The sequence below is a fragment of the Watersipora subatra genome, chromosome 4 (assembly GCF_963576615.1).
Source record: "Watersipora subatra chromosome 4, tzWatSuba1.1, whole genome shotgun sequence".
Taxonomy (NCBI): Eukaryota; Metazoa; Bryozoa; class Gymnolaemata; order Cheilostomatida; family Watersiporidae; genus Watersipora; species Watersipora subatra.
Window position 1 is genome coordinate 52,100,318 of NC_088711.1, and position 12,630 is coordinate 52,112,947.

General features: G+C 38.8%; 1 protein-coding gene and 1 long non-coding RNA gene across 2 annotated transcripts; both read left to right on the plus strand.

Moving 5' to 3' along the window:
* The first annotated feature begins 1,505 nt into the window (after positions 1 to 1,505).
* On the plus strand, positions 1,506 to 7,768 carry LOC137394335 (uncharacterized). Its single transcript, XM_068081051.1, has 4 exons — positions 1,506 to 1,681; positions 2,025 to 4,372; positions 4,551 to 6,070; positions 6,197 to 7,768. The coding sequence occupies exons 1-4, from the start codon at positions 1,506 to 1,508 to the stop codon at positions 7,766 to 7,768; spliced, it is 5,616 nt and encodes a 1,871-aa protein (XP_067937152.1).
* Positions 7,769 to 7,962: 194 nt separating this feature from the next.
* Positions 7,963 to 8,719, plus strand: LOC137395055 (uncharacterized). Its single transcript, XR_010978435.1, has 2 exons — positions 7,963 to 8,308; positions 8,436 to 8,719. It is a non-coding gene; the product is annotated as an uncharacterized lncRNA (long non-coding RNA).
* Positions 8,720 to 12,630: the final 3,911 nt, after the last annotated feature.

A 12,630-nucleotide genomic window follows, 5' to 3' on the forward strand; every position in this document is an offset into this window, starting at 1 on the left:
AGCAGTATTTTTTCACCGCATTACAGCTTTATAAGGCAAATTGGACATTTTTTGTTACTTAAACCGTGCTCCTACTGTAAATTTCCTACTTTCATCCACTGCCTATTTACTTTCATGACTCATTACCTAAAACCCAGCAATTCATACATAGTACTATGCACATTCTTTAAAACTTGAAACTGCATGCGTACTGCAACTGTGAATTAGGATGAAAGTGATACTATGAACCAGCTGACACTACTGACTTTCTAAGCATCTGTACTGCATTGTACAATATCGTCCAATACTATTGTTAGCACTACTGAACTTGTCTAGTAAGTCCCATATCATATTCCAGATTCCAATCATATACAATATGCTAGTGGTGATCAACTTGTTGGCCCAATTACATTCAAATTTTAATACCATCCACAACTTGGTTTGTGTTGGAATTGTCAACACTATACTTGATTTTGGAATGATATTTCATGAAAATGTACTGTGTATGTATGTACAATCAACCGTAATGCATAGGTTTTTATTGCTTGTAGCACTACGAAATGTACCTTAGCAACACTTCCACTGTATCTAGCATTGCACACTGTGCAGAAGGTAATACTGTCACTGAATCAATACTCATTACTATGCATTAGAAAAGAACCTTTACAGCATGTATAGTGCATACTACCCATAGTAAAAGTTTGTAATGCAATTATCCTGACAGCATCATTGTGTTGGGATAGTTTACAGCGCTTGTTGGTCAAACATTGAAATGAATCATGACATATGTTTTTGTCATTAGGTAAGAAGCATTTTTTACCACAAAACATTCTTGGCTGCCTTGCTCAGTTAAATTAGGTCACTGAGTCAGTGCTCAGTCAGACACCTTTGTGTAAGCATCCATAATTACTGCTTACACACTTTAAACTATTTTATCTATACATATTATTCATTTTAAAATGTAGCAATTGCTTACTACAGCAGTAGCCTATCATCTGGACTGATATTTCTATACAATTTATGTAAGTACATAAAATAATGCTTGTTTTATTCTTGTGTTTTAATTGTTTTGTGAAGAATGCATTTTATCATGCATGTAGTATTTTAAATTAGTATCTGTATTTTAAAGTTTGCTTTTGTTCTTTTTAGCTTCTGCTACAGAATCTATATTATATGTGTGCAATGTAGCACCTGTTTATCTAGGTGTTCCTTGGCTCTAAGGAAGCAAAATCTTGTGTGAGTTTGTAACAAGTATTACTGTCATATTATTATTTCTGCATTCTTTGTCAAATCATATTTGCATGGTAATTTTTAAACCGCTATTATGCAATTATGTACTGTTAGTCATGCAATATTGTATTATTCAATGTTTATTTCTTGTACTTTATAGTACGACTGCTTATGAGTAATAATACAGCAAAGCAAACTATGTATACTACTCATCAAGTGGTCCGTTAACAAGTGCTTTCCTGGGAGCAAACCCAGTACAGTAACAAGATTTTGAGACTGCAAGCCAAGCCATCATCATGGAAACAGAGCTCGTTCAACTGAGAGATCAGCGAAGCCGCTCTAAATCAAAGGTGACATCCATAAGTACTAAGATTTCTAATGCTACATCTCGCAAGAAGCCTATGCAAGATATAGACAGACTGGTAGATCTCTTGGACGATGAACTTTCCAAGTTCACGAGTCTACATGAACTGTATTGTGACCTATTAACTAAAGATTTAGATAGCAGTTTTGTTTCATATAAAGTTGTTAATGAGCTTGACTTGCCGCAGTATTTTGAACACGTGCAAAAGCATTATGATGACACTATTAGTGCAGTTATACATTATGAGCGCGATATGAAGTGTTGTGAAGCTAATGTTTTACAGAAAGATATTGAGGTTTTGCTTGACCAAACGGAATTTTTGATGGAGCAACTTTGTAGTGGAAGCGATGTTGTTTTTAGGGAAGTTGAATCTATCATTCGTGATGTTAAATCTAAAGTGAATACTATGCTTAAACTAGATGTAAAAGACTATAGTCGTTTTTTATGCTAGTGTAGATACATACATTACCTCTCTTCAGCATAAGGTTATGCTAGTCAAACAGGGGTCACATGTACCTAAGTTGCATCAGACAGTGTCTGCTGAGAGTATTCATGAAAATTCTAGCACCACAGAAAGTGATTCACTTGCCACTAATGACAATATCAGCACTCAATCCTCTATTATCGCTACTGGTTTAACTTCATTCACACCTGCTCTACCTCTTTCTGCTGCTACCTCATCACTCACTTCTAGTCACCCAAACCTGTCAGCCACAACCAGCTCTATGCCTAATAACTCGAGTAGTTCAAATCATGTCAATGTACAAGTAGCCTCAAGTGAGAGCTCTATGACACTAGGTGTAGACAGTGGTCCAGCACCACTGCAGACTATGAGGTCTGTAGGTAGGCAGATGGTAAGCACTCAGTTGCAAGTTATACCTGAAAGGTCATTAGGGTCCACAATGTCACAGCAGGTGACAACGCTGCCACAACAGATGAGTAATGCAGAGCTTAGTCAAGCATCAAATGATGTCAACAGGTCAATGAGTATCATGACTCCTAGCATTGTTAGACCACAGAGTTCATTTCTTAGCAGCACTCCACTAATAGGAACAGGTAACATTTCACCTAGTAGTACAGAGCGTACATTAAACCTTAGTGTAACAGCTGCATATAATCAAGGCACCAGACTTCCTGGTCAATATATCAGCACATCTACCCTTTCTACGCATAGGGGCTATAGTAACAATAATGGAAATACACCTGTAGGTAGTAATAGAGACTCTAGATTCAAAAGGGCCGCCCTTCCTACATTCAATGGAGACCGGAGAACCTGGCCCGAATTCCGGGCTGTATGGCTCTCATATGCTCACTCGGAGTGTATATCTGAGGAAGAGCGGGCCTGGAACTTGAAGCAATGCCTGAAAGGCGAGGCTCTCACACACGTTAAGGCTATTTTAGCAAATCAGCCAATGGCGCATGAGCGCATGTGGAAAAGGTTAGAGGACCTGTATTCAGATGCAAGTGCAGCAGTTAAGTTCGCATTTGCTGATCTTGACAAACTAAAGCCTCTCTCTGATGGAGATACCAGAGGCTTAATTGAGTTTGTAAACACTGTGGAACTGTGCTATAGTCATTTGGGAGAGGTACAACAGCTGTCTGCTGTTACTGGAGCCCAAATTGACATACTTAAAGGGAAGCTGCCTTCAGTTATCAGGTGTGACTGGTTACGCATTTACCGGTCTATGACTGTGCAACAGAGAATCCACCCTTTCACTAGTTTTATGCAGTTATTGGAGGAAGAAAGGGACATGTGCGTTAGAGAAGTCTCTGAACTAAACTCTAATCGACAATGGCAGGAGAAGACAGAACGAAGGGTTGCTACAAAGACTCATGCTGCTAGTGCAGAAAAGGCTCCTAATAGCAACTATTCTCCTTGTCTGATCCACACTCATGCACAAACAAAGCACACCACCATGGAGTGCAACAAGTTCAAGAAGATGTTGAGAAAAGATATGATAGCTTTGTTGTCTAAGCACAAATCATGCTTCAAGTGTGGGAAAGGCCATAGGCGTCAGGACTGTCCTGACCAGACTCCCTGTGACCGGTGTGGGAGAACTGACCACCACTCTCTATTATGTAGAGGAGCAGCACAAAACCCTAAACCTGAAGGAAAGTCTAGCAGTCAACCAGTTCAACCGCTTAAGGATGAAAGGTCGACGAGCCATGCTAGACAAGGCTCTTCACATTCTATATTTCCAATACAGGAAGTGCATGTTGCTGGATCGTCACAGCAAGCCATGATTTTCTTTGATGGCGGTTCAAACGCCACTTATGTTTCCAAAGATGCTGTCAAAAGGTTGAAAGCTAAAAAGGTGGGCACCACCCATTTAGAGATCACACGTGTAGGTAATGTTGTAACAGAACATCACACAAATTGCTACAGGCTCAACTTGCTAAACAGTAAAGGAGAAGTAGTTTCGATAGTTGCTTATTGCATGGATGAAATTACTAGCCCTGTCTCTAGCTTGAACTTTGAAACCCTCAAGTCCCTCTTTCCTCATCGGAAAGATCTGTCTGCTTTAGTTCAGGAGGGTGGTATTGTGGATATCCTGTTAGGGAACGACTACTTTGGTCACCATCCAAAAGTTGAAATAGACAAAGCAGGGTCACATCTGAGCCTTATGGAGGGCACTTTTGGAAACTGCCTCCAAGGATCACATCCACTGTTGCAACAGCTGCCAGTGATTAGTAATCTTATTGGCTCTTCCTGTGTAGAAGGAGATTTGCCAATTCAGCAGTCAGCACAGACTTGTCTGACACGGGCAGAAATGAACACTGTAGAGAAGTTCATACACTGTGAGGAGATGGTTACTTGAAATCCAACCTCGATGTGGTTCTTGCAAATGTGGGAAATGCCCAATAAGGGGGCACACCTACTCATTTAGAGAACAACAAGAGGTAGAAATAATTCGTAGTAATCTCAGCTATAACCCAAAGCTTGAAGCATGGGTAACTAAATACCCGTGGCTTATAGATCCAAAACTTCTGCCAGATAATTACAGTGCTGTATTTGCAACTCTCAGAAGTACAGAAAAGTCCCTGCTCAAGCGGGGTGAGCAGTGGAAGCAGATCTACTGTGAACAGATACAGGACATGTTAGACAGATGTGTCGCCAGAAAGTTATCCGACAAAGAGCTCGAGGAGTGGAATGGACCAGTCTTTTACATCAGCCACTTGGCTGTAGAAAACCCTAAGTCCATGTCTACACCAGTCAGAATTGTCTTCAATTCTAGTCAGACTTTTGAAGGACAGTCACTCAATGAGGCCCTCGCAAAGGGCCCACACAATTACATTTCTTCTCTTCTGGGCATATTGATAAGATGGCGTGAGGGCAAATCAGTCCTCATTGGTGACGTAAGGAAAATGTTCAACTCTATACACATTGGTATCACTGAACAACATTGCCATCGATTCTTGTGGCGCAATATGGATGCTACTAAAAAACCAGACACGTATGCAATAACGAGGGTCAACATGGGTGACCGCCCAGCACCAGCAATTAGTACTGAGGCGATCCTCAAGACTGCTGAAATGATGAAAGAGAAGTTTCCCAGGGTAGCTACTCTGCTCAATGAGTCCATGTATGTGAATGACATTGTTGAGTCAGTTAGTGATGACTCTGAGGCTCATCAGTTAGCTGATGATGCAACTACAGTGTTAAAAAAAGGAGGATTTCAGATTAAAGGCTGGACTTTCAATGGTAAAGGGGAGGACAAAAGCATGCAAGTATTAGGTGTGCTGTGGAATGGGTGCTCAGACACCATAAGTTTCAAGCCAAAATTAAACTTTTCAAAGAAGGTCAGAGGCCAGCACACAGCACCTGACTTGGATATAAATGAAGTCTCGCAGGCTATTCCTCGTATCCTTACTAAGCGTCTTGTACTTGAACAGGTGATGCGGTTGTACGACCCACTAGGCATACTAAGTCCTTTCATAGTAACCGGCAAAATGTATCTTAGAGACACCTGGGACTTAGGCATAGGTTGGGATGAGCCCCTCCCTGATCAACTTAGGAGTAAATGGAGAGCATTCTTTACTCATATGTGCGAACTCAACACATTGGAGTATGGTCGTTGCCTCACCCCAGAGGGAGCTCAAGGGTCCCCAACACTTGTAATCTTTAGCGATGCAAGTGACAAAGCATATGGCTTTGTGGCATATATACGTTGGAGGCTGAGAGATGAGTCTTATTTTTGTCGATTTGTTCTTGCCAAATCTCGTATAGCACCCATCAGAAAACTGTCAACTCCCCAGTTGGAGCTCAATGGAGCAGTACTGGCAAAGAGAGGAAGAGAGATCGTTGGGAAAGAAATGAGAATCAAGTTTGACAAAGTGGTGCATCTCACTGACTCGGAGACTGTTCTCTGTATGCTAAAAAAGAAATCTACTCGTTTCAAGCTTTACGAAGGTGTTCGAATTGGAGAGATCCAAGCAGCAAGTAAAGACATGAGTGAGTGGAGATGGATCAGAGGTGAAGACAACCCTGCAGACTGGGTAACTAGAGGTCGTCGACCTCAAGAGCTAGGGCCAGTTACTTCATGGTGAAGAGGCCCAGACTTTTTATACAAAGATGAAGTAGAATGGGGTACTAGGACAATTCATGAAGTTGGTCAACCACAGGAGCCTCTACCTGGTGAAAAGAAGGTTGTTCACACCCACCAGACTAAAGCTACTCAGAACCATCAACTGAGTATAGATTACAGCAGGTGCAAGACCAACAAGAGACTTGTTTGGGTCTTCGCTCGACTCCTAGCTATCAAAGATGGCAGATCTTTCAAAGCTGGCAGAATCTGCAATATTACAGTCAAACACCTTGAAGAGAGCAAAAAACTCATTATCAAGGATGTACAAGCTACAATGAAGGCTGATCTTGAACAGGCTGTACGTGGTAGGTATGCAAGGTTGAAACCAGTTATAAATAAGGATGGAATCTGGGTGATAGGTGAGCGGATGGGAGATAATAACCCTCTGCAACAGGGCTCAGATGATCCACCTCTCAAGTTGCTACCAACCAACCACCCTTACACAAGACTGCTCATGGATGAAGCTCACACGGAAGGTGGTCATAGAGGACGTGATGCGACATTGGCACGCTTCCGTCATGCTTACTGGACCCCACAAGGCACAAAGTTAGCCAAGTCAGTAAAGACCAATTGTAGGCTATGCAAGATCCGAGACCCTCAATTATTAACCCAAGAAATGGGTAAGCTCCCCAAAGGAAGATTGACACCGGCACTACCGTTCAGCCAAATAGTCCTCGATTTGTTCGGCCCATTTCCTGTAAGGGGCGAAGTACAGAAACGTACCACCGGAAAGGCATGGGGTGTCATCTTTACTGATCTCGCTTCAAGAGCGGTGCACATAGAAGCTGTGTTTGGCTACGATACAAGTTCCTTTATTTTAGCATTGAGAAGGTTCACAAATATACGTGGGTGGCCATCGGTCATCTACTCCGATCCTGGATCACAACTTACACATGCTGAGAAAGAGCTCAGAATGCTATGGAACAGTTTGGATCAAAAAATGATCTACAAGGCAAGTGCTGACCATGGACTACAATGGGTGTTTGGTGCTGCTGACAGTCCATGGTACCAAGGCGCAGCGGAAAGCTTAATCAGGTCAGCAAAGATATGTTTTGCTTTCAGTACAGGTGGTCAAAGGTTGTCCCCTGCTGAATTTCTAACTCTTTGTACGGAAGCAGCTAATATCATGAATGAGAGACCACTTGGAAGGATTCCAAGTGAGGATTCCACAATCAACCTACTTACACCAAACTCCCTGCTATTAGGTAGAGCACACTCAAACAGTGTAGGTGATGCTGCCATGACGGTGGACTCTATCAAAACACGTGCAGAAATAGTAAACAGCACTTGCAATAAGTTTTGGAAGCGTTGGGTAGAGCTGTATGCTCCCACTATGGCTTATCAATCTAAGTGGTATAAGAAAACCCGCAATCTAATGATAGGTGACATAGTGATGGTTAAGGACTCAAATGCGCTGCGTTCCCAATACCATCTTGCGGAAGTATGTCAAACACATCCAGACAGTAATGATACTGTAAGGCTTGTTTCAATATGTTACAAGAACTTTAGGTCAGGTAAAATGACTAAAACATATAGCGGTAGCCCTGACACAGTTATAACCCGTAGTGTGCATAAGTTAGCTCTCATTATACCAGTAGAGGAACAGTAGGTGGCATCTGAGATCATCTGCTCATCATATCTATCTGCATTATAGTCGCATAAATTCTTGTAGTTTGTAGTTACTTTTAAAACTTGTTATAGGTGAACTGATTGACCTACTCTCAATTTTTATCGTGGTACATGTGACCATTGTTTGTAATATTACATTTAGCAACTATTATGTATTATCAGTAGGCTAGTATTATCCATACTTTATTTTTTTTCCTTTCCATGTTTGACCAACCCCTGTCTCCCCGATGTGTTGGGATAGTTTACAGCGCTTGTTGGTCAAACATTGAAATGAATCATGACATATGTTTTTGTCATTAGGTAGGAAGCATTGTTTACCACAAAACATTCTTGGCTGCCTTGCTCAGTTAAATTAGGTCACTGAGTCAGTGCTCAGTCAGACACCTTTGTGTAAGCATCCATAATTACTGCTTACACACTTTAAACTATTTTATCTATACATATTATTCATTTTAAAATGTAGCAATTGCTTACTACAGCAGTAGCCTATCATCTGGACTGATATTTCTATACAATTTATGTAAGTACATAAAATAATGCTTGTTTTATTCTTGTGTTTTAATTGTTTTGTGAAGAATGCATTTTATCATGCATGTAGTATTTTAAATTAGTATCTGTATTTTAAAGTTTGCTTTTGTTCTTTTTAGCTTCTGCTACAGAATCTATATTATATGTGTGCAATGTAGCACCTGTTTATCTAGGTGTTCCTTGGCTCTAAGGAAGCAAAATCTTGTGTGAGTTTGTAACAAGTATTACTGTCATATTATTATTTCTGCATTCTTTGTCAAATCATATTTGCATGGTAATTTTTAAACCACTATTATGCAATTATGTACTGTTAGTCATGCAATATTGTATTATTCAATGTTTATTTCTTGTACTTTATAGTACGACTGCTTATGAGTAACAATACAGCAAAGCAAACTATGTATACTACTCATCAAGTGGTCTGTTAACAAGTGCTTTCCTGGGAGCGAACCCAGTACAATCATGACTGTGACACACTTACTAGTGCCACTGCACGGCTAATGCAACTATATAGATGTCTAGACTGACAATTGTTGAAATTGCAATGAATTTTATATCCAAGCACAAGTGAGTGCAGTGCTCATTAATCAGTAGTTATGTTTTCTCATAATGGTGACAACCCTGACCATGGTTTTATGTCAACTGTTAATCCGCTTAATCTGCAAGAATAACGTAATCCCCCCCCAAAGCTAAGTGATTAGAATAACATAAAAATGTTTTGTGACCTTGTCTTTAAACCTTGCAGTTACATGATATTGACATGTTGGTATGAAGTTTATTTTACCGGCTAATGGAAAAATTGGTAAAAGCAAGTGATGTTGTATGGAAATAAAAGAAAAGAGCGATTATAATGACTCAAAAACTTAACAACTTTTAATAGCAAACCTTTTGTGAGATCAGGATGTTTTGTGGCATCAAAGTTGCGGCATAGTATGCAGGATAGTCTGTTGACGTACTTTAGACAACAGAGATTCAAAAAACTCGAGGTACATCAAGCCCAATTATATACCTATCAAACATCATCAATCTGAAACAAAACTTGTGTAGTGTTTCTAGCTTTTCTTAGCGCTATCTAATAAATATGAAAAAAAATTAAATGAAACAGCAAGCAGTTGCAGTGAATAACTTTGTTATATATGCATAGGACATTATATGTTATCACGATTGGCCTATGATTTACAGACTTTAGCTAGATAAAAGGGGTAGCGAGAGGGATTTTCAGTGTTATGAGTCGTTGGTTTAACATTACATAACCAGGCTTCATAATTGGTAGCTAAATAAAAGCGGTGGATGTCATTTGGAAACGACCTAGATACTGACATTTCAGTAGATGCTGTAATGCTGAGATAACATTTTTACCACATATTTTACCTTGTATCAATGGTAGTAACAATTTGCCACTACACTGTGTCATCACAGCGCAGTACCAAGTAATATTTCAGTGCAATCAAATCTTTTAATATGAGTAGGCTTTTACTGCTACTGTAATTTTGGTGCTACCGCAAACTGTCCATTGTGATCTATTACACATTTACTTCCTGGATGAATTCGCTAAAAACCCAGCAATTCATGCATACAAAAACTGGCGTTCTTTAAAACTTAAAAGTGAATGTGTATTGGAACTAAGCATTAGTTTGAAATTGGTACTCTGAACCAAATGACACTGCAGGCTTTCCAGAGACTAAAGTGATTGTCAGAAGCTACTGTATGTTGAACAAAGTCATAAACTCAGGGTCAAACTACAATATCAATTCTAAGTAAGTAGTAAAGTAGTATCACTAATTCAATAGATGAAGTTGGGTTCTCTGTAATGGATTCTCATCAACATTATTTATTAGAACTATAATAAATCCTCTTTTAACCATATGCAACATGCTGATTATGATTAACTTGTGTGCTTCTTATTCTATATCAGGTTTGAGCAGCACTTCTTTCTATTGTGTTGTGGTTGCATTAAAGTCCACTGATGTAAGTCCAATACACTGTGTTCTAGTGTTTTTTCTCTGTTTTACAATTTTTTTGCTCTGTAATGTAAGCATAATGATCTTCCACCCTTTTCATAAAAAAATATTTTTTACAATGCTAATTAACCAAAAATTTTCTCAAAGTTCAAATTTGGCAGTCATTGTACTGATTATCTCAAAATAACAGCTACACTGATATGCTACATGTATTCAACTAAATCTCTCTAACAACATATGAAATAGATACAATGCTCGACCTTGTTCAGCTTACGGTTAATTGTTATAAGTTATTGTGAAAACGAATCCAGAAACAGGTAAGTGACAAAATTCTAGCGAGGAAAAAGTTAAAGTTCGGTATAGTAGTTAAAAATACATACTAAACCTTAGCTTTAATCCTATTATTAGTAAGCTACATTCATCTAAGTTAAATTCAACTTTTCCACTATGTTACACACCCGCTTCGAACGTAAGAAATTCCTTCGGGATACACTGCACATATAACGTAGTAATTTTAGATTTCATTGCAGACAATAACTACCGATGACACTAAATTTAATTTAGGTAACTATGTTTAACATACTATTTTGTTACTAATTTTTAGTATTTACGATATGTGTACATAATTTTAACGATTTATACTATAGTATATTTCTATTAGATACTATTTTTGGGTTTTTGCACCCTCTATACAAATTATTTGCTTTACGGTGTTAACACTAACATGAATTAAAATAACATGGTGAGGGTCCATTGTACTTGATTCTGTGAAGAGTTTTCACGAAAATCGGCTGCACATTTCTGTAGGATGTGTGGTGCAAAAGTGATGCCTACTATATGATGCAAAAATTCCTTTTGCATCTAGCACAAAAAATTCACTCAAGCAACACTCTCACAGCATCCAGCACTACCTAATGCGCTGTAACAAATACCACCATTGTACGGATTCTGCTCTCTACGCATCATAAAATAGTTACTGCATGTATAATGAATAATGCGCGGTAGTGAAATTTGAATTGTTGTTATACTGCATACAGCATGGCTGTATAACTGAGTAGAAATATAGACAAACATTTACGGCCATTGTTAGGCATTTTATATCTGGGCACCAATAAAACTTACTAATCTACAGTAATAATTCATTTTTTAATGGTCACATTGTAGGTTGTATTGATGTTGCAGGCTATGTATTAAATGTACCCATCAAGTTGCTATATTTTTATTAGTTGGAAGTCATGAACACTTTTATTTTGCAGTATTGCTCGATTTATGGACAATTGCTCAACACCAATCTTGCAGAACTGATATGATGACTACTTTCGCTTATACTTTATTCTCCGTACATCATCAGTAAATAAGTTAAACCATTTTTCAATGCAAAGTGTTGCAACAAACTGTTAAAAGGTTTTCCGAGGTTGAACAGCACAGCATGCATTGCAAAAGTATGACATTGATTGATGTTACATTATATAATTTTGGTAAACCTCACCATTAAGATTTCTTGTGTAGGCAAACTGGTTTTCTAGATAATACATTTTCAGCAACCTTACTCAAAAGGAGGGTCAATGAATCGGGTCATGTTGCATGAAAATATTGCATTATTTTGTTGTTAACAGGGATGACTTCTGACTTTTACTGCAAAGCTCAGAATGTAGAGAATTGTAATAAAATATATTGGTAGTTGACCGATTCTCAGTAATGTCTAGCTTGCCCAAGTCAAAACTCTAACGAAAACTAGACCAAAAGCAGACAGTATTTTGATCCTGTGTGATTTTATCTCACAAAAATGTTTCTGATTACTTTATTCAACTCGCTTATCTTGTAGTACAAGCATGATATCAACTTTTTGCATACAGATTAACAATGGCCTGGGACAGGCAGTATATATGAGTAATGAAGAAGAAATAAAAGCTATGGCTAATCAATCATGTCAACTTTCTTCTGTTTCTTAAATCGTTTTGTCAAAATTCACTCTCTATATGAATAAGCTGTACATCACTGTGTTTCCATGATGTGCATAAATCGCGAGTTTGAGCCAATCCGCAAGTTATCCGCGTCATGGAAACGGCATAAGTCTGCAAGCTAAGCGAGTTTTCAATCTGCAAAACATTATCGAGTCCATCATACTTGCGAATCATAGAAACGGCACTTGCGAATCATGAGCATCAGAATATCACGGCTATTCCATTTTAAACATTTTCACACTTCAGTCGTTTTTACTTTGATTTCAGCAATCTCAATGAGCCAATGTTCCGAACGATCGCTGCTAAGCTTAGCTGTGACAAGACTGAATAGCTATTTATTGAGTCATTAATTAGGCTAGTACTTGACCTATGGGGTCAAGTGCTGGTGT

Excerpts from the sequence above, each read along its gene's own strand:
- LOC137394335 (XM_068081051.1), top strand. The coding sequence starts at position 1,506 with ATGGAAACAGAGCTCGTTCAACTGAGAGATCAGCGAAGCCGCTCTAAA. Across the intron at positions 1,682-2,024 it reads TTCACGAGTCTACATGAACT|TGTAGATACATACATTACCT; the intron begins GTATTGTGACCT and ends TTTTTATGCTAG. Across the intron at positions 6,071-6,196 it reads AAGACAACCCTGCAGACTGG|GAGCCTCTACCTGGTGAAAA; the intron begins GTAACTAGAGGT and ends GGTCAACCACAG.